The 27,948-nt window shown below is 43.6% G+C and overlaps 1 protein-coding gene across 1 annotated transcript in view; it reads left to right on the top strand.

The window, feature by feature from the left end:
• MAML2 (mastermind-like transcriptional coactivator 2) overlaps positions 1–27,948 on the top strand; it is a 383,522-nt gene that overhangs the window by 1,417 nt on the left and 354,157 nt on the right. The window contains exon 2 of the mRNA XM_014538662.1: positions 4–158. Coding sequence (XP_014394148.1) covers positions 4–158 — 155 coding nt within the window. The remainder of the gene's footprint in view (positions 1–3; positions 159–27,948) is intronic.

Here is a 27,948-nt window from a genome sequence, read left to right on the forward strand (position 1 = left end):
AAGCACCAGGGGCCCCACCGCCCCCGCCGGACTATCACCATCACCACCAGCAGCACCTGCTCGGCAGCAGCAATAATGGTGGCGGCGGTGGGATCGAGGGCGAGCAGCAACCCCCAGCGTCCACCCCTGGGGACCAGCGGAACTCGGCCCTGATTGCGGTAAGGCACCTGGTTTTCTCATGATTCTGGCTGTGGTCGTGTGGCCTAGTGGGAGGGGAGAGCTCGCCGTGGCCTGATGCGGAGTGGTGGGCGGTGAGAAGGGCCCAGGTGTCATCTGACAGCCTCGAAGGCCATGGGTGTGCTAGTGTGTGGTTTATCCTCTTACTCAGCAAGTTCTGCGGGTGCGCACGCACGGGGTTTTCCTCCACGTGGAGGGTGTTCCTTACGTGGTGAGAAGCCCGAGTGTTCAGAGGCTCCCGGAGGCCACAGCTTGTAGAGGAGGTGGCTACAGCCTGGCAAGATCTGAGCCGCCGAGGAAGGCCAGGTCCTGGGGATGCGCCAGCTTGGGCTAGTCAGCTCTGATTAGGCCCAACAAGCCAGTCTTCAGCCTGAAAACATTGGTCAGTTGAACGGCCCCTTTCCCCTCCTGCCTCTGAGGTGGCCCCTTCCAGAGAACCCAAGAGGTGATCGGCAACACAGAGGTGCCTGAGGGTCCCCTCAGTACAAAACAGAATGTGGAGGGGACTATCCCAGACCAGCGAGGGAATCGTTTTCAGAGACCTACTCCCTGATTCTCTATAGCCTCCCCCAGCCCTCTCTCCAAGCTGCTTTTCATAGACACCACCCTCGGCAAGTGACAAATGACCGCGTTCATTAAAGTGGGCAGGCACCGAGGGGCTGTGGACAAGCTGTCATCCTGGGAAGTGGCTTGTCTTCAGCCACTTCTGGTGACAGGGCATCGAACCTGAAAGTTCTGATCAGGTTCCTGGCTGGAAGTTCTTCCCCTGGAAGCACAGATCCACCCAGTCCCAGAGGGAGTATCCCTTGACTCATTGGTTTTTGGATGCCAGTCCTGGTCAGGTGACTGCTTGCCATGTGCAAGCTTCCCCCAAGCTGCTGGGCCACTGGCCTCTGGGGAGAAGGTGGAGCCCTGCCCCATAGCCCCGCAGCCCGGCAGCCCCACCAGCTCCCTCCATCTCTGAGCTCCTTGGGGCTCCTGCGTCCTGGGTCTGCTCACAGCACAGCTCCGGTTTGCCCAAGTCAGCCCTAATGAAAGTCAGCAACAGGAAATAGCCAGGCCAGCCGAAAAGTACTCAAAAAGCCCAAAGGAAGGAGGGCGCTGCATTGAACTTCTCCAACAGAGTTTGAAAAGGGGCTCTAGGCAGGGGACACCCTACAGACGGGCCCATAGCACACTTCTCTGTGGCTCCCCCTTATCCCTGTAGGGATGGTTTCCAGAAACTCAGGGGCCTAGGAGGGTGCTCTCCCCCCGGTCACAGGCACACTTTTTGCTTGGGATGCCTAGAACTGCAACTTCCTGGCGCCGACTCCAGATGAAAAATAACTGCTAGCAGTTAAACTGCCCAGTGTTTGCTGCTTTATCCTTGAACAAAATTGGTTTGTGGGGTTCTGTTAGAGCTTCAAAGACTAATGTCCTCTCCTTGCCACCTGCTCTGTCCCCACCTCTCCCTGGAATTCCCTCTGAGAGCTAGGGGAGTTTGCTTTGTGGAGGAGAGATGCTGTGGTGGGGAGGGGGGGTGGGGAGGCGGAGAAAGTCACTCCAATGGCGAGAAGAATGAGGTTTGTATGCATGTGTGTGTCACCAGCATCTGCAGCCAAAAGTATCTAAATGCCTCGATTGTCCCCAGTAAATTTATAATCTGTCTGCAAGTCTCCCAATAATACGGCTTTGTGTGCTTCCCGGTCTCCTGGTAAGTGTTTCTGGGGATGATACAGGGACCGGGGCGCCCAGCCCTGCTCAGTGGAGAAGACTGACCTCTGTTCTGGGTGCCAAGCCTGGATGTGTCCCTCGCATCCCAGCCTCGGCAAGGAAGGCGGCGCGCCTGCTCACGGCCTTGTTCTTCTGGCTTTTGCTTTTCTCCCACTTGGAAGTAAGATGAGGCTGCCTTTCTTTTTTTCTTTTTTTTCACTTGGGGGTTTTGGGATGTGAAATGAAACCAACTTCAGCAGTGATTGTAACTTTACGATTAGCAATAGCCACGGCGGGAGGAAGTGAGAGCACAGTGTCTGGCCTTTCCCAACTGAAGGCTTTAGTGCTGCAGAAGGCAGGGGTGGCCGCTGTCCCACTCCTGGTCTTAGCGGGAATCCTCCCGTGTGCTCTCTCCTAACCACCAGCCACTGATGATGAGAGGGGCCGTGTGAGTTAGGGGTCAAAAGAGCAGTTCATTTCTAATAGTTGTTTTTCATTGAAAATGTGTGGCATTGCAAGGGGTAATACTCCCCCCGCCCCCCCACACCCCCCTTTTGGTTATTGGAAATTCCCTTCTCCATTTTAGCTTCTAAATTTGGTGCTTTGTTGCTCAGCATGGCACTCAGCGATGGTGATGCAAGTACTGTATTAACCTGATAACATTGTGTGCGAAGGGTCTGGGCGTTTGGGAGCGATTCACCAAGCCCATTAGACCCGCAAGTCTCGCCTCACTCCTGCTCCTCTTATTTTCCAAAACACTATGAATTTAAAGGGGCCTTTTGTGCAGAATAAGTGTCAGAGTGCCTTCTTCATTGTATTGCGGTGGTGTCCGTAACCAGATTTGTTTCTGTCTAGGTGTGTTGAATGTATCACTTTAATCATTAATTGGTATCTCATAAGTGGCCATAAACACCCTTTGGAGAAAGGCAGAGAATATTGACCACCTCAAGTCAGATACGCACTGTGTCCTCATCTGAAAGCTCCGTATCCTGCCTACCTGCTAGCACAATGCCTTGTATATAGTCGGTAATATCTGAATGACGGTGAAAGGGGAACTTGTGTTCCACGAGATAGTGTTGACTTTGAGGAGTGTTATACTGCAAGAAATATACAATGTCTGAGTTATTTTAATAGCCTAAGATGCAAGAACAATGCAAGAATAACCTCCAAGCCAGTTCTAATTCTGTCCACATTGACAGCCTAAATCTGCAGCCCTTACTCAGCCAGTTTCTTCATTTAGCTCAAGTACAAGTTCAGGGGAAGCCCCATGGCTGCAGGGACTGCAGGAACAGGGCCTTTTAGAGGGCCTGGATTGTAGGGCTTAAAGAAGATCTGCATTTCTAACCACTGGGAGCAGGCTTTTGGCACTAAATCATTTTCTGGGGAAGTATGTTTGAATCTCTGAATGAACTGTAAAACTGAGTAATTGCTGGTCCAAGGAACAGCACAGTTTGAGCTTCCGTGGTGCATTATCAATCTTTCTCTTTTGCCTGAGACAAGCTCTTTTTCTGTTGCATACGCTGTTGCTAGGATGGAGAGATAAGTGGTTCCAAGTCATCTTTGGCTGTAGAGATTATCTTTTCTCTAATGTAGTGTGGAGGAAAGAAAGCAGATCAGACGAGGGGTCTGCATCCTCGGTTCTGTGCCTGCTTGATCACTACCAGCTGGGTGACCTGGGACAAGCACTTAACAGTCATCTGTAAAGCAGAGAGAACAATAACACGGCCCTGGGTTGTTAAGGGAAGCCAATGAGTGTGTGTTTCCGAACAGGCTTTGGAAAAATTAAAGCACTGCAGAAATGCAAGGCATTATTGCTAGTATTTCTAATAATAAACTACGAAACAACAGGTCATAATACCAGTTTTTCCAGGGATTCAAAGTATCCTTTCAGCTGAGTATTGGAAATGGTGAAATAGCTTTTATTGTAAATAGAGGGATTGGTGCTTCAAATACAGTGCTGTCAAGATAAGACGGAGATATCAGTGTGCTTAAGTGTTCCTGAAGGCCCCAGAAAGTCCTAGTTCACAGGGACTATGCTGCGAAAGTGTTTGGGGCCTCGGAATGCACGCCTCTTACAGGTCCCTGCGTGGACCTGGGCAGCTTGGGAAAGGCGTGTCTAAGGAATATTAGGAAAGTCGTTTGCACACGCAGTATGGGAAAGTTAAATATTTTGTCAACAATAGTCTAAAATGTTAATTGTTAGCTTAAGAAAGTCAAACAAGTTCAATCATTGCCAGAGTTCCCTGGCTATTTTTGACTGATAATAATCAAGTTTCCAATTGGCAACTCAAAATTTCTACACTGTAAGGAGGGGGCTGAGCACAGGAGCGGTTTATTGGCCAGATGTCGGTTTCCGTGGCTGTCGGTGTGATAAATGTCCTCCCAGGACAGTGATAGGAGTGTTTACATTATTTATGTATGCGGCCATCATTTCCTTAAGAACCGACCTATTTTTGTGCTGTTTTCCAGAACAGAGTAATAAAGGGAGAGTTCTTATCTCTCCAGGACCTTCCTACTACTTCTTCCAAGTAAATACAATTAAAAGATCTCACAAAAGCAAAAGAGTTCAAGTGGAGAGAGAAGTTGGTACAATCCTTTATCCAAAAGTGACAGACAGAAAGCTCGCTTTGACAGCGAAGCGATGTTATGTCAACCAATATGTCTTGCTTGTTTAGGCCGCTGTTTATTGAGAGAAGTCATCCGCTTTCTTTGAAATAATGTCATCGCCAGGTGATGTCCATCCAATGTTCCTGAGTGTTAAAGTTTGATACTGTATGGCTTCCCTAATACTGTACACCTTTTGGAAGTGCCAAGACAAGCATGGGTTTTCAAATGTTCTGAAACATAGCAATTAAATGTGACTAAACGAGTGGGCATGATTACCTGTTTTTGTTTTTAGTGATGGTGTATGTGTGTTTATGACTGCAATTTAGTCTCAAATATCCTAGAAAGAAATTTGAAAAAAATATCCAGTCCTGCTCTGTGTAGCAGCTAAACCATCCAAACCATCCTGAGTGGCTTCTACTACTTCCTTGGCCTTTAATCTAGTCCCTTACATATGTTCATAGGCGGGGGTCATGTTTAAGGAAAATAATTCTAAGTTTCCTTCTCCATCCTCCATGCTAATTTCCCTCACATTCTAACAGGCTCTTCCGGAGAACAGAAATACAGCAAAAGACATAGTCCCTGCATACTTACAGTCTAGTAGGCTAATCAAGACCATATCAATAAAGTAACAGCAAAATTAGGTAGAATGGACCAAAACTGATAGAGAAAGTCAGACGGAGAAAAGAATAAATATTTATTGAGCCCTAGAATGTACAAAGCACTTTTATTACATATTTTATGTAATGCCTTACCAAAAACAAACAAAAACCCAAACAGGTGCATACGCAACAGTTGCCCCACTTTAAAATAAGTAAACTGAGGCTTAGGGATGCAGTAAATGGAGGCATTTAATGCATAAATGTTGTAGATCAACGTGTGTTCAGATCCTTACTTCGCACCTACTAGCTATATGAGCTAGGGGAAATAACTTTATTCTTTTGGAGCAGCAGGATCTTCATCTGTAAAATAAAGCTAATATTCTTTGGCAAATCAGTCAGCATAGTGCCTGGCACATAGGTACTCTAAGCATTAGCACTGTTGATAGCCGGTAGGAGAGAGATTCAAATCCAGGCTGGGAGAGCTCTTTGGAGACTGTGGGTCACCACGAGGGCCTATGAGGAGGGAGTGAATGTGGAATGTGGAATGGGGTAGCTGAGAGTGGATAACCATGAATGTTAGGTGGCAGAGAAGGAAGCCTGACTCCCCTGTGGTTGGGTTTGAGTCATTCCGGGCATAAGTAGGGTGGATCTTTTTCAGGGAAGGTCAGGAGCTCTGGCAAGAGTACAGTCAGAAGCCCTGGAAAATGGTAGAGCAAGGACGACTCAGAGGAGTCAGCATCTATGAAGCAATAATAATGTTTCATATACTTGAAGACAAGTATTACATTTCCCCTCCAGCCGCCTCTTCTCATAGCATATTGCCTAAGTGTTCTGTATTACCTATCTCCAGGTCCCTTGAGCGGCTTAATGCCTTGCTATTTACACACTTCGCCCATTCACAGTGAGTTATATACAGCATGACATGGCCTTTGGCATCCAAAGGAGATGGTTTTAAAAGCATACTAGCTAGACACAAAAGAGAAACTAAAAGAAGCAGAACCAACTCCTCCTCTCAGACTCAGGAGGCCTTCCAGGGCCAATAAGAATTGCCCTGTGGGTAAAAGTGTGTTCCCTTGATGTGTAAACTGATCTTCCAACAAATGAGTTTGCTTGTTTACTAACTTGGAAAAGGTGATTTCATTAAAAAAAAAATGTGAGTAGAGATTTATGAAAGGCTGCAAGTCCAGATGGTCTTTGAGATTTCCTTACTTTCTGGCTTGCTTTTTAATGCAGATGTGTTACCAATCGTTTACTTCCCCCAAAGTTTACTGGAATATTAGATTCTCCTGTCTGGTCCACAGGGCAGGGAAGGTACCACATGGAATAGATGGCAGAGGAGAAAAGCCAACAGTTCCTTTGCTCTCTGATTCAAGGCATGATGCTGGGATGCTGACCAGAGCTAGTGGGCTATCTACCTACGGCTGCCAGCTTCCACCCTTTCCTACACAATCTAAGGAAGAGATGCGAAAGAACAAAAGCTGTTTCATTTCCTCTAGAACGAAGTGAGAAGTTCACCCATGCTCCACAAGGCTGGAAGAAGGCTACAGTCAGGCCCCACCACAACCAACTGTCAAATGAATGGCTATGAAAATGGGCAAACAACAGAATGTACATGCGCTACACTCTTCATGGTTTTAGTGAAGGTTCTGACATTTCATATCAAGATTGTGGGTATGAATGCTTTTAAAGTTTGGAGAATTTTTTTGTTTATTCATTAAAGAATTAGGTATCGTGTAGCTCTTCTATGCCATGAGAATTACTGTATCCATGATGAGTAATTTGATGTAGCCTTTCCCCTCTTAGTATTGACAGTCTAAAAAGAGAGTGGGTGGGGTTGGAAACAGAAGTGTTAAAGTTGGCTGTTTAAGGAGGCAAGGCAGCATAGCAGTGAAGAGCCTGGGGTCAGGGGTGAACGCTGCCACTTACTACCTATGTCGTCGTGGTTAAGTTAGCTAACCTCTTCTGCCTCGGTTTCCTCGCTTGTAAAATGGAATAACAGTAATAGAACTAACTATTTAGGGTCATTGAGTAAGTGAGGTAACTGCCTGCCACCTGGTAGAGGCTCAGTAAATTTTAGCTGTTTTTATTGATCTGACATGTGACATACTCAAGTCAGATTCGTGCTTTTCCCAGCCGTGGATTCTATCTCCAGAACGTGTCAGGGGCACCCAGTAGAAGGACATGGCTTTTCTCTTTAATATTTACTTAAAATGGCTAGTGAGGGATATCATAGTATCCAGTTTCCCTAAGTAGTTTAATATGGAGATGTCATCTGGGCTAGGTTTACATGTCCCTGGAATGGGTTAAATAGTGTCCTTCTTGAGAAAAGAGTCCATTAATATTTCTTCAAATCCTGGGATTCTAGGAGTCCTCATCCGGAATTGGGCCAGAGTGAGTGTTTATTTGACTTTTCACTTCTTCGAGCATAGAGGCTGGGTTTCCATTCATTTGCCCGGCGAGTGTGGCGTGTGGGCTTTGTGGGTAAATGAGAAATTTAAACCATCTATTGAGAGTTTGGAATCATTAGAACTGAATAGCCCAAATTTACCATTTAACTGAATTATTAATTCAGACTGATGAATAATTCTTAAGTGAATCTGGTCACAGAATGACAAAGAGTTAGACGTTCCCAGCTGTGGAGCTTTAAATTTATGCTCTTGAAAGCCAGATCCCGGCTCAAGTTGCTGAAGAATCAATTAGCTCACTGCAAAGAGCTGCAAGTGAATGGGCAATGCGAGTTCGCCCTCTTCCCCAGGAGCGGGTTGAAAATGTTATGCCTCTCTGTGGTCCTCAGCTTGGGCTCCCACCTTTGCTCAGTGCCCCCTAAAATGTGACTTTCCGTGGGAAACACGTGGAAAATTGGCCAAGGCTTCCTAACAAGCAAGTTTTAGTGATGATCAATCTAAACCCCAAACACAATGCTTTTATGAAGAAGAGACAGGATTCGAGTAAGAATAATCTTGTTGGGCGGGTGGTGTTTGGGCAAGGATGCATGTGTTGGTTCTGACTCTGAGCAAAGGATGGAGTCAGAATTTTGTTTGTTTGTTTATTCCCCATCATTTAAACTTGCATCCCCCCTCCCCCGTCCTTGGGAGGGATAATATTCTTAGAAAAGGTAGCGTCAAGCTCATGCTGGGTTTGGTTTGATTTGGTTTGTATTGTTTTTACAATGTTCCACGAGTCATTATGACAGGTTCATACATTAATCCAGAATCATTAACGCTGTTGTTTAAAAAGCTCTCTTTTGTCAGAAATGTGGCTGAGTTATATTTGTGGATCTTTTCCAACCCACTAATAACTCTCACCCACATGAAGCCCCACAGACTTCATTGTACAACAGACTTGTTTTCAGGTAATTGTGATGGATTTGAATAGAAAGTTAATGACATGTTTGAGGGTTTTTTGTTTTGTTTTCAGAAAATGTACTTAAGGCGAAAGTTTGCTGCAACTGCTAATAACTTACCAGGAGTCTATTGGAGACACAGTGTAATCTCTTAGAATCATGGTAACCAGGGTGCAAAGAAGTGGCTGAATTGAAATCAGTTTGTACCGTACTGCGTCTTTGGAATGACGATCGCCAGGCTTAAGTATACATTGCTCATTTCGGGAGGTCTCTGAAGTCTGAATTATGTAAAAACAAAACCATTCTCCGGCTGAGAAGCTGGAGTGACTACGTTTTTTGTTGTCCTTCACCTAAGTGGACTGATACTTGCTAACCCGGCTAAGGCTTGCACGTTGGATTGCCACACTGCATCGTGTCATCTCAGGCTGCAAAAAGTATGTGCTAGTGGCTTGTCCCATCGGCTTGTTTCACAGACGTGTGAAGAACACGTGCAAAGTACAGACGTAAGAATAGACAGGAAAGAGCAGCGGTCCTCCTGACAAGCAACCGGTGGGGGCTTTGGTTCAGCCGGGGTTGCGCCCAAGTCCTGTAGCCTTTGCACTAGGAGAGCTTCCTTTTCTCGCTGAGACTCTTTGCGTGTGGATCTGTTCGCAGGCGCGGCCCCCGGAAAGCGCTTCTGAGCTATCTTTGTGCTAAATTAAACATTAGTTTGCTCCTTGGGAACCTGATCTTCCATAGACGAGGCAACAATATCTTTCTGAGAGAGCTTCCAGCGACGCATTTCCCGCAGGAAGAGACCACTCAGGAGCCTTCCCACCTCTCCTGTCTGCTTAGCTGGGGTGAGTGTGTTGCCTGGGAGGTGTTTTGTCTAACCAGGTCCAGAAGCCCTGGATGTAATGCTGGAGGGCCTGTGCCCCCTGAGCATATAGTATGTGGACATGGTCAGAGCAGCACCAGATCATGGAAGGGTGAATGCACCACCCATGCGCAGTTTGCTCACTGCCTCCCAGGTTCTGCACCCACAGCAATCAAAGGGAGCATGTTGCAAAATAGAGGCCATCTGATTTCTACCCTTTTTTGTTTCCATCCTGCCCATCCCCCAGGAAGCTAGTTCATATTGATCTAAGAATAAGACAGTCAGTGGATAGAATTGCATGAGCCCTTAGAGGGAAAACAGACCGAACTCTTTCTCATAGATGACAAAACTAAAGCCCACTTCAAAGAAAGCGTTCCACGATCCCACTGCAGTAGAAATAGATCTAGAATTCAAGTTTTCTGACAACAGGTTCTAGAAAGTAGTCCTTTAATTAAGGACTTTTTATAAACCTATAAAAAGAACATTAAGGGCAACTTGGAATTTTTATTAAAGTTTTGCTAGGAGACAGAGCATGGAGTGGAAAGCCTATGGGAGGTTGTTTTGTAAATGGTCACAATGTTGCCTTCCATCCCTTTGCAATGTGACTTTGCCACTTCTCCCAGCAATAAGTGGATGCCATTTCCCCCCTTCAGTCTTAAGTGACCCCGTGATTTGTTTGAACCAAGAGTATCTGACAGAAGTGAAACTGTCCTAATTCTGAGGATGGGCTTTAGAAGGCTCTCTGGGACTTAAAATTTGTTAAGAGGGTAAACCTATGTTAAAAGTGTTCTTACCACAAATAATAATAATAGCAGGAGAAGACTTTGGAAGGCAATGGATATGTGTATGGTCTTGATGGTGGCGATGGTTTCACAGGTGCATACTTATCCCCAAATTTACAGAATTGTATATATTAAATGTGTACAGCTTTTTATATGTCAATCACACCCAAATAAAGTGATTCTCCCAGCAATAAGTGGATGCCATTTCCCCCCTTCAGTCTTAAGTGACCCCGTGATTTGTTTGAACCAAGAGTATCTGACAGAAGTGAAACTGTCCTAATTCTGAGGATGGGCTTTAGGAGGCTCTCTGGGACTGAAAATTTGTTAAGAGAGTAAATCCTATGTTAAGTGTTCTGACCACAAATAATCATAATAGCAGGAGAAAACTTTGGAAGGCAATGGATATGTGTATGGTCTTGATGGTGGCAATGGTTTCACAGGTGCATACTTATCCCAAAATTTACAGAAGTGTATATGTTAAATGTGTACAGCTTTTTATATGTCAATCACACCCAAATAAAGTGATTTAAAAACAACAAGACAAGCCCTCTTGGAACACTGACACCACCATGGAAAGAAGCTGGTCCAGCTGACGGGAGGATGAGCATCTACATGCAGAGGACTAAGGTGCCCCTGCCTTGAACCAGCACCAACTGTGAACACGAGAGTGAGGCCATCTGAGACCAGCCAGCTCTCTGACTCAATGCAGCCATCTGAGTGAGTGAGCCCGGGAGAAATCAGCTGAGGGTTAACTACCCAGCCAACCTAGAGAATCATGGGGAACATGGCATCCCTGTTTGAAGCCACAAAGTTTTGGGGTAATTTGTAACTTCGCAAGGGTTAACTGGATCAGAACCAGAAAACCTCAGCATGGAAGATGATTCCACCTCTTTAGGTGTGTCACCCCAAGACTGGTTACTTAACACATTGCGGACCAGTAGTTTTATTGCTGGCTTTACCCAGTGGCCAGATAAGTTTCTATTGAATGAGTACAAAAAACGTTTTAGATAAATGTTAAAGGCACACTTTAAAATTAAATACCCATTGCATTTTGAAGTTATTTAGTACATGTTCTTACAAGCTAATATCTTGTGGAAGTATGATACTTTGCAAAACACTGCGTAATATGAAGCGAGAATTCTCGTAATCCGTCCGCAATCTTTGAGACTCATTTTCTGCTTTTGGTGATAATAGAACTATCTCAAAAGGTTGTAAGGGTTAAATGAGATAATGCAGAAAGAACCTAGCCTGCTGGAACTTAACCTACATTAGTTTCTTTGTCTCTTTTCACTGTATTATAATTCAAGCCCCACCCCTTTTGTCATCCCACATTCACTTCATGGCATCAGTATTCTCATAGGCTTCCCCAGGTCACTGTTTCCTCCAAATAACAATTTGCTTTTTCCCTCCTGAATGGTGGCCTGGTGCTGTCATTCCTCCTAACTACTACATTTCCAGCATTCTGGTTACGCTCCAGGGAACACATCTGCCTTCGGTAGCCTCCCCTTAAAGCAGAAAAGGGTTAACCTCATAAAGATGTCACTCCCCTTGTACTGTTATGCTGCCCTTGGGAGAGTCAAGCAGCATAGCAAATATATATGGGCAATGTAATTGCATTCGATCTTCGAGGTCACAGAAGACTTTGCTAGCTAGCACAGCAGGCAGGGGGGAAAGTAAGCATATTCTTGATTCAAGCATAAACACTTGAATTCCAGTGTTTCTAAACTCAAATTACTCTCAATCCCCCATTTTTCTCCATCTTACACCTCACAATGAATGAATAAGCCAGGAGGAAGTGATACTCTATTGTACTTACTGTCCTTATTAGTAGTGATAGGGTGAAAGAGTACTGGCCTGGGAATTCAGCGTTGAAGGTCCTAGTGCTCCCACTATGCTAACTAGTAGGGCAAGTTAGTCAAGGCCTTTTACTTTCCAGGTCCTTACTTTCCTTCTTGGAAAAGCAAGGGGCTCTGGGTGTGTGGTTGGGATCGCCTCTGTGGCCCCTTTTGAGCTGACAAACCTTGAATAAGTTCCCTGATCTTTTGCTTTTCAAATTTCCGTCTCTTCTCAAATATATCTGTTAGGAAGAACCCAAAGAAGGAAAGGTGCCCAGGGTGGTAATGCTTTGTTTTTAAAAGCAAGCGAAGAGAATCTGAAGTCATCTTGGGAGCAAGCTCCGAGAAGGGAAAACCCCACAGCCATGCCAATTACTTAACACTCTTCCTAGAAATAATGAACACGCCGCTCCATGTCTGACCCTGCGTGTTGGGGTTTAGGGTGCTACCCTGAGAAACACAGTTGTAGGACTAGAGTTTGATCCACCAAATTTATTTTTTTAGAGGGAACAGTGATTCCTCCCCCCAGATTCTCCCAACTGCACTGGTGACATTTCCGTGGATAAAGCAATTCCCAATAGTTACATGGACTACAAAATGTAAAACGGGAAGGAAAATATTCTTGTGGCGCTTTCCTTCCTCAGGAATTGACTAGTGTTTCCACTCTATGCATCAGTCTCTCCATCTGTTTGTCTCTTCTGTCTTTCTTTCACATACACATAACAATCGCAAAGTGCTGGTTAATGGATGGGATTGTACATGTGTCACCACTTCATGTTAAAAAGATGTGTCTGCTTTAAAGGGAACTACAAATGAGAGTCACTGAGAAATTAGCCTGGAGGAGGGGAATTCAATCCACTGCCTCCTTTTTTTTTTTTTTCCTTATCACTAAAACCCTAAGCAGAGAGAGTAATCACCTATTTCCCAAGGGCAGCTCTAAGCCCTTAAAACTCAGATCTGTTTAGGGACTTAATAAAACTGGGCGGGTTGGGGGGGCGGGAGGAATGCACAGGAGCTGCTCCAAACAAACCAACAAAGGAAAATTTACCCAAACAAATATGAAATCTAGCTCATTTCTTTGAGAGCACAGGCCCCTTCCTCCGCAGCCCTTGACTTCCTCGGAGCACCGCTCTGCAAATTGCATCTCAGGACTCCTCCACGCTTCCCGGTCTGTGGCTCACATCTTCGGCTCCAGTGCATTTTCTCTCAGAAAGCAAGATGTCACTAGCAGGTAGCCAGAAGGGTCATTTGGTTGTGGTTGTTTTATTTTGTTTCAAAGGGTAGACACACTCAGCTTTATTATCTGTTAGATTAGAGCCATAGAGGTGGTGACATTTTTTTTTCCTGTAACTTCTCAATTCTTTAGCTTTTCCTCTGTTAAGATTTTTTTTTGGATTTTTAGATGAAAATATCTTGGTATTACACTATACAACATGGCTTTTTCTTTTTTAAAATACTAAGATACAGGAAGTCACATTTTCTTTCTTTTCGGATAGATTGGGTCTTACTTTTGCTTAAAAAATATGCCTTGAATCCCCATCTCTCTCTCTCTCTCTCTCTCTCTCTCTCTCTCACACACACACACACACACACACACATGCACATGTTGTTTACCATGATTATTTTTAGTATATGTAGACTAGAAATCACACACTGATTACATAGGTGACTTTGCAGAGAAAATAAAAATGAGGAACTGCATTAAAAAGTATAGTATCAGTTTTAAAGGAAATTGCTGCAGAAAACAAGAGTATGCCAAATTGCAGAAACTAGGAAAAAGATCACTAGATCATTATGGTAAGTGGAGTGAAGGAGACCAAGCTTTATTGCTAACTACCAGGGTGACCTTGGGGTTAGTCACCCCTCCTTTGCTTCTGTACCCTCACAGGGCTGGATTCCTCAGCACTTTGCTTGACTAGGTTATTCTTGTCACACAGGATTCAGTTCAATTATCACCTCCTTGGAGAGACCTCCCTGGCTACCCTAACTAATGTCCACACACATGATGGATCTCTCTTCCTCTCTTCCCTATCACTTTATCCAGTTATAGAGGTCTTATTGTCTTCATAACTTTTATCACTATCTGAACTTAGGTCCATTCCTTACTTATTTGTGCATTTCCTATTTTCCCCACTGGATGTAAGCTCCGTGAGACCAGGAACCTCCTAGTTTTGTTCACCACCTACATCCCCAGCCCCCAGCTGTTTCTGGAATATTTTGGATCCACAATAAATATTTATTGAGTGAATGACCAGATCTGTAGTGTTTAAACCAGAGCTGCCTATGAGTCTTCCAGGACTGGAGGTAGGAGAGAGAGGTGGAATAACATGTGGTAGGCAACCTAGGTCCCCACCTCCTATTTAATTAGGAGAATATATATATCCTAAATTTCTAATCACACTAAAGCATATATAACTTTAAATATAAACGCTAGTTTTTAATCACATGAAGGCACATATGTGTGTGTGTGTGTGTGTGTGTGTGTGTGTATACAGATATAGATATGCCTCATGTAATTGAAAACATGGTTGCAGTGCTACAACCCCCTTTGAAAGCTACAGGGGCATGGTGATCTCATAAGATTCTTCCCAGATTGAACCTCTATAGCCCCATTCTTCATGAGTAGAAAACACTGGTGCAAGGAAAAGGATGATGGAAGAGAGGTTATGTATATTGAGTGCCTATTGTACGCCCGGGCCCTGTGTTAGGCCCTTGAACCACACAGGAGAGACAAAGTTCTTATTTAATGGAGTTTACATTTCAGTGAAGGGTGGGGGGAGGACAGAGAGTAAACAAATACACGAAGGAGGTAAATTCAACTCTTGATACAATAATGTGCCGCCCTTTATTCCATGATGTGGCTGACTGGAGATTGACTTGGGTCAATTAAAAGGAAGCAAAGCTGGGAAACACCCTGGGAAGTGGAAAGTGATGACCATAAACAAATGGCTCCCCTGGAAGATGGACTCCTTGGCCAGTGCCTGCCGCAAGCCTGGACAGCTGCCTGCACAGTGGCCTTCCCGGACCAGGCTGTGTGCTGCTTGGGCCAGTCGGAGCAAAATTCTGCTTCTGAAGCTTCTGCACAGGAGGGTGGTCGTGTCAGCATCCTCTGTGCCTTGGAGCTGTAGTAATCACTTTGTTAGAAGTCACTGAGGTTTGAGAATTAAAGAGAAACTGCTGAAAGGCACGTTTTGAGGAAAAGAAGGATATCATCTCTCTCTAGCAATAGAAACAGAAAAGAAAGGGTCAGGAAATTAGCATCCGCGCCATAAGGAGGCAGAGGCTTAGCAGGCCCTCGGGAGGCAGTAGAAACAGTACCTGGCATTTGCAAGTCAGTAATATCTTCTCAGATAGACACAACCCATAGAGTCCTCACAGAAACCCCGTGCTATAAATAAGGCAAGTGTAGCTTTTTAAAATTTTACAAATAGGAAACAGACTCTGAGAAGTTGAGAAATGCTAATAATATCTTACTTTTGGATAGCCAATTTGCAGTTTATTGAATGTGCACACACAGATGACCTCGCTTTGTTCTCTGGGATATCATCACACCAATTTTAGGGCTTGAACTGGCCCGTGCTAACTTCACTAGTGAGCAGCACTCCACCCTCTGACCCCTGAGCCTGTGCAGGGTGCACAGCGGGCAAAGTTGAGTAGCTGGGCCACAAATTCATCACTGAATTTGCATCGAAGATGAGGCCATTGAATGTCTTGAGCTTCCCCAAGCACACCCACACATAATTTGAAGCAATGACTCGCCTAGAAAGAATGGCAATCATGAATGGAACGAGGATGTCAGACAACCAGGGCACATCAAGTCTAGAATAAGGGAGGCTGGAAAAAAAAAAGAGTCTTGTTATTTTTCTTTTAAAAAAAAATGTATTAATTGGTAAGAATGCAAGGTGAGGTGAGAAAAGTTCTTTTTAATTTATGAAAGCCCACACTTCGCTCTCTATTTGAGTCTAGTGAATCAACTCGAAGGCCTGGGGAGAGAAGGCTAAAGGTTTTTATGAAGAGAAACTTGATCTTGAATCAGAGAAGCAGATTCATCTCTGACAAACAAGATGGGTCTAAGTTTTTCTCCTTGCTGTTGCTTATTTTGGAATGAATATCATAGACGGAGCTTAAGGGAGAGACCTGCAGCCCTTTGCTGAAAAGTGATTTTGAATCCACTCTGATCCAAGTTAAATATCGTTTTTATGCTGACAGGCCTTTCTTTTCTCATCTGGAGAAAATGCAGGAGTTCAGTAGTGATGGGATTTTGCTTCAAGGTAGAGATGTGCCTTATTTATCTTTGTATTTCCTGGGCATACAACACTGTCAGACCCCTAGTAAGCAAGCATTTGGTAAATGTTTGTTGAAATTAAACTGCGGGCGGAGAGCATGATTTTGTAAAGGGCCCCAACCTTTTATATTTCTGTGACTAAATGTACCATACACCAAATATGAAACAATCATCTTCCAGGTACCCTTTTGGTTCAACATATTTTTTTAAATCACATGTATTAAGTGTTCAACATATCAGGCACTCTTCTAAGTCTTTTTTGAATATTAACTCATGTTTCTTTACAATTATACAATGAAGTAGTTATTCCCATTTGACAGATGAGGAACTTGAGCTATGAGGTGAAGGAACAGGCCCAGATCATTCAGCCATGAGTGACAGAGCCCGGATTTGAACAGAGCAGGGTGATGCCCCTGGCCATGTGTCTAGTTATGGTTTCCTACTGCGTACAAGAGAAGGCAGTTACACACATAATATCAGATGCTAGCGCACACGTGATCCAGATCTGAGTTTGGAAGCCAAGTGCAACAAGACCTTCGAAAATCAATAACAATTAGAGTTAACTCATCACCTAAGTACAGATGAAATTCAGAATGGATGCCTAGGGGGCCACAGATTACTCTTTGAGATAGTTGCCTGTGTCCTGTTTTTTTAAGAGACAGAAAGCACTTGAACATGTAGGTTTTGTGAGTGACAAATATATTCAACTTGCATGCCAGGGAGAGTTGGTAGTAGCCACCTGGAGGACTATAGAGGAGTCTAAGATGCTATCCAAGCTCAGTGAGAAAGAGAGCCATCGTGGTTCATTATTGCTATCCGCCATGGCAGAGAGAAGGCAGCATGGCTGACAAGTCTCCAGGTGGATTCTTCAGGATTCAGGAACCGGAACTTGGAGGATATTGGATATAGATTCCTGGTGAAATATTAACTCTTCCTGTGTTAGGACCAGATTACACTGTGAGTGGACCTTACATTCATTTATAGAATAAAGTTAGGTTTATGTAAGTTAATTGTAAGTTCCTTGAGTACACCATACACCGGAGCTCTCTCTGAGAGCTCTGATAGGGTAACTGAGGGTTTTTTCAGTATTTTTGTAAAGTGCAGTGCAAACTCAGCTTCACTCCCTCCTTGTCTTGCAACCAGATTTGCCCCCAAGCCCCTCTTCTGTGAAAATGTTGGAGATACTGTCACTCATGATCAGTGTTCTGAAGGAAATCCATTTTTGGTAGAAACAGAGACAAATAAAAGGTAGAAATAAGGAAATTATGCCCTAAACATAAGCGAGATCACTTGGAACATAAGTGAGATCACTTTCTTTTGGGAATCAAATTCTGCTATAGCTGCCTCAATGCAAATTTTTAGCAAATATGTATTGAGTTATTATGTCCAAGCTCCACTTTAGGGACCTGGAATGAAGTGGTTCTGTGATCTCTTGGAAAATGCCTTCTTTATATCAATGGCTTCCTTTTACCCTAGAAAGGTAAGTATTAGAGCGTCTTGAGTTTGTGAACCACCTGAACTGAATGTAAAATTCTGTGTGATGTATACCTTCTCAATGTAGACATGCCCCACAGTTTTGTCATATTCTCCAAGGATTCCAAGGGCCACAGAACCTGAAGTGAGGCAGTGAAGTGTGGCCGGAATAAGAATCCCCTGAAACGAGGGTAGTAGGATTCTTCACTCTACACAGTGCAGCCAGTTCTTTCTAAGAGATGCAAGTATTTCCTTCGAGTTTCAGGAATCGGGACAGAAAGCACATGTAGCTGTCTTCATCCTTGACATGTTTCCTTTACCTTGGACTTTTATTATCGATCTAAAACATTTTCTTCTTTTCCAGCAGGCAAGCAGTCCTTAGGTAGCAGCTGAACTTTTTTTGTTCTGTTTTGCAGTTTAGTTTTGAGTCTGGCCCAGCAATGTTTTTCTTTGGTTTTAAGTGGCCTCCCACCATTCTGAGCCTTCTTCCCCTCCCACCTTGACCTCTAAATCCAAATTTATGTCTCTGTGTCATTGTGGGGAACTTCTCGGTGGAAAGGAGAAAGCTCAGTCGGAGCTTGGTCTCAGGGATTTTCGTAGAAACACTGACTCTTTATTATTAGCTGTGCGCTTTAGGCTGCTAGAGTTCGTATTTTGGCAGTGGACCATCAAACACCCTATTTTTAAGAGCCTTTAACTTAGTTGTAAACATGTGCTGTGACTGGGAGCTCGCTTTCTTTACTCATATTTACTAAAGAGGTTGAACTGTTGAGAAGTTGTTATGAAAAAAAAAAAATTGAAAGCCCAGACTTCAGGACTATTTTTCCAGTCATCTAACTCAAAAATGTGTGTGATCTAAAAAAAGAAAATTTGGCATTTAGCTGCTTAATTTGATGGTCCAATCATATTGGTAATTTGAGGGGAGGAAGAAATGAAATTGCTAGGTGGTTTTACTTTGACATATGCCCATCAAACATGCACAGAGGGGATGATGGTTGCTACATGTGTATAAGATAGACAGGACAGCTCAAAGAAAGGCAGTCCAGTAAGCTGAGTAAATTGTTTATGCCTTTACAGTCTCCTATATTTAGAATAAAACTGTTCTATAGACATTTCGTGCACACTCTGAATTCTGGAGACTTTACTAGTCCTATTAGGAAAACAGAAATTTCTAAACTTTCGTTGACTTGCTTATGCATAGAGGCATCATTGATTACTTAAAAAGTAATATCCAGAAATTCAGTGAAGTAAAGGGTTTCACAAATATGGCTCTTTCTTTGACCTTTGGAAGATTTTTAGTCAAGTATAACAAAACGCAGATTAATCTTTTGAGGAGATTGTGACCTCCAGCCCTAGAAGCAGGAGCTTCAGGAATTTAAATGTTAAAAAGGGGAGGTTGGACTTTGAGATTTTTTTAAGATTCTAAAAGGTAAACTCTCTTATTCCATCACAGGAGAAATGACAATCTCCCATGAGGGTTTAGCATTTCTTGAATCCTCTTGCTGCAGAGGAAGGCAACTGTGCTTCGGAGATTGGCCACGTTTATGAAGTGGAGAGAATAAAAAGATCTGGGAGAGTGTGTGTTTCAAGGGTGATGAGTCAAGGGGGCAGCCATATGCTGCTGGGAGTACTTGGCCTGGAAATCCTCTGGCGAAATGAAGAGTGTATCTTTCCAACACGGATCCTGTTTGAAGGCACCTTTCCTCGGTGTTGCTTTTACCCCTTAGACTGCTTCTAGTTGTTTCCTCCCCAATCCCAGGCAGATGAGCGCCTACACTGGCCAGCAATGGCTTCCATGTGTTCTCTCCCTGTTCCCTGAGTGGCTCTCCTTTGAAGACACTGGCTTTCTTGGTATTCGTCATGTAGTATGTGGTCTTGCTGCTATGTTTCTTGCTCTGGCTTTTAAATCACTCTTTTTTACCCCCAGTGCTTTTAAAGCCAACAAATTTTTGGTCTTGGTGAGCCTTCCTTTTGCTACAAATGCTGGCTAATTGATTTTTAAGGAATAAGAAATACAATGAGCCTACCCATGCACACATACACTCACAAACTCTTAATGTCCCCATCTTCTTAGAGTAATAATAAATTGAAGATTATCACTGTATATAAATTCCTAAATTTACAAGAAAATGTCTCCATGCCAGAGGAAGGTGGGGAGGGGGAGGGGGAGAAACACAACCAACCCACAGATCTGCTCAGAAGATGGGACTAGAGCAGGGGTGGGCAAACTTTTTGACTCGAGGGCCACAATGGGTTCTTAAACTGGACCGGAGGGCCGGAACAAAAGCATGGATGGAGTGTTTGTGTGAACTAATATAAATTCAAAGTAAAAATCATTACATAACCCTAAATTTACAAAAAAATGTCTCCATGCCAGAGGAAGGTGGGGAGGGAAAGAAACACAACCAACCTACAGATCTGCTCAGAAGATGGGACTAGAGGTTCTATCAGAGTTAATCTCCAGAGTCAATAAAAGTGCTTTCACCTTGAATTGCCATGAGCCTGGGTATACCAGAAGGCTACAGAATGATCTGAAACTTATACTCCTTAGTCAGTTGAACAGAGCTGCTCTGGGGGCTGTGGTGGTACTCTAAGTAGTATATTTCATAATGACTCCATCTCCCAGCCTCCCAGTGTGTCATCACACTTTTGATTAGACTTCATTGTTAGGTTTGTGGTGGGGCAGTGACTGACAGGAGACATAAACCAATCACTATAACAAGGAATTAATTCTACTTCATTTCCTTTTCCCCTGTTGAGCTGCAAGTGTTTCATAAATATATTCTACCTCATAACACTCCTTTGGTGGAAAACGCATCATTGCCGTGAAAGAGTCTCGACTAGTTTGTGTGTCTTACCTCCCTGGGCCATCCTGGAAAGCTCTCTGTGGCTTCTGCAGGATAAGCTGGTGGTTCTCACTGATGAATGTTTCTTGCATGACTGTTGTTGTTGTTGTTAATTCTCACCTGAGGATATTTATTTTTTTCATTAATTTTTAGAGAGAGTGTAAGGGAAGGAGGGAGGGAGGGAGAGAGACACACACCAATGTTGGAGAGACACATCGTTTGGTTGCCTCCTGTACTCACCTGCCCCAGATGGGGCCCGGGAACAAACCTGCAGGTGCATGCCCTTGACCAGGAATCAAACCCAAAACCCTTTGGTGGGCTGATGCTCTAACCACTGAGTACCACCAGCCAGGGCTCCTTGCACAACTTTTTTTTAATCCATTCATTAATGTACCCATCCATCCATTCATCCATACATCCATACCTCTACCTATTAATTAATTCATTCAATCCATTCATTAATGTATCCATCCACCCACCTATCCAAATATCTGTCCATCCATCCACCCACCTATTAATCCATCACCCATTCACCTATTAATCCATTCATCTATTGATCCATCCATTTAATGTATTCATTTATCTATCCACCCATCTATTCATCCATTCATCTATCCATCTGCTCACCCATCTGTCCATCCATTTATTCATTTATTTATTTACGTATCTATTATTTTCTGAGGTCAAATGTTTACATCCATGCACGTGCAGACCTACCTCAATCCCTAGCACAGCCTAGCAATCGGCATTCATTCAGTAAATTAGTGCCATCATGAATGAATGAATTGTCTTTCTCAGGATCATTCTACAGATGCTTTACAAGGCTATTTCTTACCAAGAAATAAATCCAAGGGAGAAAAATAATTAGACTGCAAAGTGTTTTCCTGACTTTACATAGAAGAAATTAAATGTTGGCCACGAGTATTGTGATATTGATTCAAAGTTATGGTTCATAAATAACACTAAAAAGAAGGATTATATTATCCTGTTGGTTCAGGAAATTGGAAACGGAGGACTGCAATACTGAATGGTATTCACATTTTACTCCAGAAATTTGGAAAATGGAGGAATAATGCTCATAGTTCCTTATTGACACACATTTGAACAAGGCTGAGATATTTTATATTTGAAACATCGCTCATTGCATAATGCCTGGAAGATCTTGTCTTCCCCACCTAAGGATGTCCTAATCCCCATGTGGTAGACAGAACAATGTCCCCAGTGAGATCCACATCCAAATTTCCATGTGGTAGACAGAATAATGTCTCCAAAGATGTCCATGTCCTAATCCCCATGTGGTAGACAGAATAATGAACCCCAAAGATGTCCACATCTTAATCCATAAAACCTGTGAATGACAAGGGGACTTTGTGAGTGTGAGGATCTTGAGATGGGAGATTAACCTGGAAGATCTGCACAGATCCAATGCCATCACAAGGGTCTTTATAAGGGAAAGAGGGAGGGTCAGAGAAATGAAGGAGCAGTGATGATGGGAACAGAGGTCAGGGATGAGAGAAGATGCTTCCCTGCTGGCTTTGAAAATGGAGGAAGGGACCATGGACCAAGATGCAACTAGAAGCTGGAAAAATGAAGGGAACATTCTACCCGGAGCCTCACAAAGGACCCAACCCTGACAACACCTCGGTTTTAGTTCAATGATACTGATTTCCATCATTCTGCTTGTTTTATTTTGTGATTCCTCATCGGAGGATATTTCTTCCCATTGATTTTTTTTTAGACAGAGTGAAAAGGAGGGGGAGAGAAAGAGAGAGAGAGAAACATTGATGTGTCTCACATGGATTGGTTGGCTCCTGCACTCATCCAGACCAGGGCACTCATCCTGCCAGAATAAGGATAGGCTTTTGGAGTGATCACATTCTCCTATGAATTGTCATAAACAACTATTGTCTTCGATAGCTAAGTGAGGAAGCAAAGTATATTAAGAATTAGGGTTTAGGAGTCAGACCCTCCCACATTTGAGTCATAACTCCTGCTTTCTTACTCTGTTGTTTGACTCATCTGAGCCTCAGTTTTGTCATCTGTGAAATGGTGATAAAAATAACACCTTTCTTAGAAATGCAAGCCATCAATGACTGAAAGCACTTATCATAGGATTTGGTACATAGATAACGCTCCGTTTTATCTGTCTTTTCTTCATTCTGACTGTATCTGTGTACCGCACAGAGACTCAGTACCAAAGATGCTATCAGCAATGACCCCTTAGTTGAACCCTAATGGAACCATCCAAGACATAAGAGGAGGAGTGACTTTACTCCCACAGCAGCTTCCCTCCCTCTCACTTCCCAGAGCTATAGCTGCCACGAGTGTGTATATTTGGTGGGAAGAATAACTCAATCCTAGGTTCATAACTTGTGTTAAAGCCTTTGATTTATCATCGGGAATTTACCAGTTAGATATGTGAACATGCTTCCCATACCCCTCTGGTGGTTTCTTGCTGATGCTGTTTCTTTGTTGAATACCCTTTGCCAGTAAGTCATCTGTCAGCAAAGGGGCCTGGAGAAGAACGACTCATGTGCTTGGGGTTTCTGTCTCACTCTGTCACTCTCCAGCACCTCGCTAGGAAGCCCCGGATTTGCCTCAGCCCATCACTGAGCAGGCAACTACTTCCTGCCACAGAGGCTAGGAACCCTGTGGCCCTGCTCCCAGTTCCTCCCTCATTTTCCTTTGTGGATGATACCCCAGACAGGGAAGGGGCCCTCGTGACTGTAGGCCCCAGAAAGAATATGCAAATTAAGCAGGTAGGTGTGTTTCGGTAGAGGGCGGTGCAATATGACTCTTGGAGATGTCTGCTAGTTTGGAACTCTACGTTTTACATACCCTCCTAATTTCCCATTGTCTCCATTGGGCCAGGATGTGTGTATAGGAGATACATAATCCCTTGAACCACTGGAAGACTTGAACAAATGTGACCAATTTCCAGGCAGTGTCATGGGCTCTGGCTTCTAAAGACACATGAGGATGGAGAGGGTTGGGGAAGAAGGAACGGATGCTTTGAACCGAGCAGTCCTGAGTTTAAATCCTGATCCTGACACTTATTGGCTCTGTGACCTCCAGGGATGGTATTCCTTAACCTATCCGAGCCTATTCATATAGAAAATGGAAATAATAGCCACCGGTGTGTGTATGTAAGTCACATAGCACTTTGAATAATAAAAACCAACAAGAAGAAAAAGAAGAAGAAAAGGTCCCAGGAAACACTATCTTTTGTTCTTTCTGAACGCTACCAATTTTCTGAATTAATCAAGTTAGAACATCATATTGTTTTTATTAGGAGAAGATATTTGTGGCTTCCAGGGCTTTGCTTCTCAAACATTGCTGTATTTAGCGATCACCGGGGTGTGTGCTCCATTGCTGGGCTCCACAGCAGAAATCCAGGAGCTCTGGAGTGGGGTCTCTGTAGAAGGCTCTCAGGCCACATTTGGAGACATATCTGGGGGGGGGGGGCAACTCCAAGTCTTGGAAGATTTTGGATTCACCTTGGCTTAAACATTTTTAGGTATTTGTTAAAGTCACACATAAGGCACATTGTTTTAGCTTTGAAGATGTGGAAGCAGAGATGTTTTAGAATCCTCTAAGCTTCTGTGTGCCCCCTGGGAGCTTTAGCAGGCGCAAAAGCAGAGATTTGCAGAGTGCACCTTGCATTCTGTGGAAAATCTGTCGTCTTCATGTGTGACCTGGATGGAACAATTCACTGCTTCCCACAGGCATCATTTCAGAGTGCAAGCAGGAACTGGACACCCAGGAATATCTGCGGAATGCAGGCCTGAAGCTCAAGGACAAGTAGAACCAGAGGGCTTGGGCAGATGATGAATGCCAAGACACTGAGTGCTTAACTGGAAAATGATGGTGCGGAGGGGGCTTGGAGCCCCGACAACAGAGGAGCTGTCTAGCTCTCTGACCTTCTATGTCTGTTCAATCATTTCCCCAATTCAATCTCTAAGAAATAACTTGAATTCCCCATCTCGTCACATCCTTGGCCTAGGCCTTTACCCTCAACTGCTACAACACCCATCTGACCCATCTCCCTTTTAGTACACATTGAGTATAGCAGAAAAAACCCTTCCTTTTTACTGCAAAAAATAGTTCACATCATACCCCCGCTTAACACTCTTAAGTGGCCTCCTGTTGCACTTAAAAAAAAAAAAATCCAGCTTCCTTACTCAAGCCCGTAAGTCTTGCACGTGCTACTCCCTGCTGTACTTTTTAAGCTACACTTGCCCATTCTGCTCTCTTTTTCACCCGTGTGTCTGAGGTACTTGTCAGGGTGTTTGAGCATTGCCTGCTGAATGAGCAAACAAGTGCTCTGGCTTGCTGAGTTCCAGACGATAGGGTATGAAGAAGGATTAGTGGCAATAGCTGCTATTGTTTTCCAAACAAACTCATCCCTCTAGAATATTCCATGGAAGGATTGCAGGAGTGTGCAACCAGTGACTCACTCACCCAAACTGAAACTCAAGGACCCAGAGAGGTCTTCACTCCGTTTTGCAGAGAAATCACAGGCCTACCTGTTGCTCAAGGGGGAGCAAGGCTGGGTCCATGTGCTGGAACACTGGTTCATCCCCGCATAATGGCGCTTTTGGCTACCTGAATGGCCAAAGTCTAGCTGCTGTTCTGACCATTGGAAAAAATAAGTTCTGAAGTTGGGTTTCTATGACACTGAAGTTTGCATGGACAGGGCCAGGGTCTCCACAGACTTCCTCACAGCCAGCCCTTCATGTATGTGGACAGTCAGGGTGAGATGCACAGCCCAGCTCAGATTGACAGGGAGACTTTGACCAAATGCCGCAGGAGCAGGCCAGATTTTTCTCCTCTCTATTGGGCCTTCTGGGTACCAGGAACAAGGAGAGTAAATCATCTTGACCTGTTAGAGTGGGTGAGAAACTGCTACATGAAGACAAACACAGAACATTAAAACTCTTTGCTTCCAAAGAGATGAAATGTTAAAGGGGTATAAGAGAAAAATAGAAATGTGAAAGCCATTGACAAGATCCTAGGACACAAGGACTAGTTTAAATTTTTAAAAGTTTGAAAGAAGATAGCATTAGAATAAAAAAAAGGTAGTTCTACTTTATACAATTAGTAGGAAGCTTATAGGAAATCTAATCCCAAGAGGAAGTAGGCTGATTGAAAATATGTGTTTGAACAAATAAGATGAAATAAATACATCTTACAAGCAAGCATCATGGATTATTTAGAGAGTGTTTGGGAATGTCACTGTGAATCTTTGAGTTTCACAGTAAGGACAATGATGTTCTCCCACAAACCATCCCTCATCCTTTCAATAAACATTTATTCAGCCCCTTTTATACATGCTACTGTACTTTGACTGGTAACCAGTTGTCCTCCGGGGAGAAAACCTGTCTAATGAGAACCTCTTTTTTAGTATATTCTTTAAAACTGAGGAAAATGACCCAGGTTGCCGAAATCAGATTAGGGACCCCCTACCATATCTCCCGAAAAATTCCTAGTGCCTCCTGTGTACCCTGATAGAACCTCTGGAGTTGGCATCTGTTGCTTTGAGTAGAACAAATGCTTGAGTAGAACAAATGCTTGATCTTTTCTTTTTTTTTTTCTTTTTTAATATATTTTATTGATCCTGTTGCTTTGAGTAGAACAAATGCTTGATCTTTTCCTTTTTTTTCTTTTTTAATATATTTTATTGATTTTTTACAGAGAAGAAGGGAGAGGAATAGAGAGTTAGAAACATCCATGAGAAAGAAACATGGATCAGATGCCTCCTGCACACCCCCTACTGGGGATGTGCCCGCAACCAAGGTACATGCCCTTGACCGGAATCGAACCTGGGACCCTTTAGTCCCCAGGCCGACGCTCTATCCAGTGAGCCAAATCGGTTAGGTTTGATCTTTTCAATTGTGACTAAGAACCCAATTCCTCTCTGGCTGCTGTGACACCTGCCTGCAGCTCAGATTGCTGACTTCATGTGTCCTCTGGCCTATAATCTAAACAGAGCCACGCCTGCCCCTGCCACTCCCACGGCAATTTCCCCTGTGGACCATCTTGTGCCACATATTTATTCTGGGTACGAAATGAGTCTACGTTATCTTCTGTACAGAATAATGGAACAGTAGGTGACACAGGGCAGGAATCTGGGAGGCATCTTGGAAAAGGGAGAGAAAGTTGAACTAATCTGCCCATTGCCCAGCCTCCCTATGTTTCAGGTTATCTTAGCAGAAGTAGTTGAAACAAAGAGAAGGCGGTGACAATGACACTGTGAAGAATGCTCATTATACCTCTTAGATACGGCACTGGTCACCAACCCATGGGAAGGACACTGTTATTGTCTGGGAGTGGGTGAGGCCTCGTGTAAAAAATCTATGGTATGAGGAAATGTTAAACAAACAGTCTTGTTCTTAGTAGAAAGGAGGGGGATATCAAGATAACTTAAAAGTGATTTCGAACTACCACTCAGAATGAAAGGTGTTGTCTTTGAAAGAATCCAAAAGGACTGTCTCAGGGCCTAGTAGGCCACAAGGTTCTAACCAGCAGCTACTTGGCCCAGTTGGTGGGGCACGGGCTACCAGGGTTTGCCCTTTGACTCTTTGCCCTTTTGTGGCAACGTTTGCATCTTTAAATCTCATCAGCCAGGGTTCAAGCTCAGTAGCATCTCCTTGGCAGAACTGGTTGGGGGAGACCTTGGGAACTTTCCCTTCTTGAAAAAGTTTTTGCTTTCCTTTTTTAAAAATGTAAGTAAGTATAGTTGGTATACAATATTATATTAAAGACCTAAAACTCCTAGAAGAAAACATAGGTGGTAAACTATTTGACAGCAGTCTGAGAAATATCTTTTTGGATATTCGAACAAGGGAAACAAAAGCAAAAAATAAACCAACAGGACTTCATCCTTTCCTTTTTCATATTCCACCCCTGCCCCTGAAGAACCCACTGTGGGATGATAATAAGAAAATTTTAAAAAAAGAAAATCCAGGTTAATTACTATACACTCCTAATCAAACTACTTTAGAGCATGATTCAGGCGTCAGAATCACTTGGAGTGCTTGATACAATGCAGATTCTAGGGTTTCATCTCAATCCTAAAAAATTGAATTTCTAGCATAGGTCCCAAATATTTACATTTTTAGTCACATAGGAGAACCTATATGAGGTCAGCTATCTGTGCCTTTTATTTACAAATGTATACCAAATACCTAGATTACTTACTAAGAGCACCTAAACTATTATAGGGCTCTATAAATATTTATTCAACGAATAAAGAACCCAAGCTCAGTAGGATTTGTTTATTATTAAATAACAGCAGAAACCAGTGGCAGGACAGAGGAGTCTTTAATGGGAGAAAGACTAATGACAAGGAAGGAGAGAAGTCAAGTTGAAGAACAGAGCTGAAGAACGGAGCAACTTCTAGGAGGCGAGGCTTAGGTAAACCACTAAAATGGAGACCTTGTCTGACTGAAAC

The sequence above is a fragment of the Myotis brandtii genome, unplaced genomic scaffold (assembly GCF_000412655.1).
Source record: "Myotis brandtii unplaced genomic scaffold, ASM41265v1 scaffold1043, whole genome shotgun sequence".
NCBI classification, from domain to species: Eukaryota; Metazoa; Chordata; class Mammalia; order Chiroptera; family Vespertilionidae; genus Myotis; species Myotis brandtii.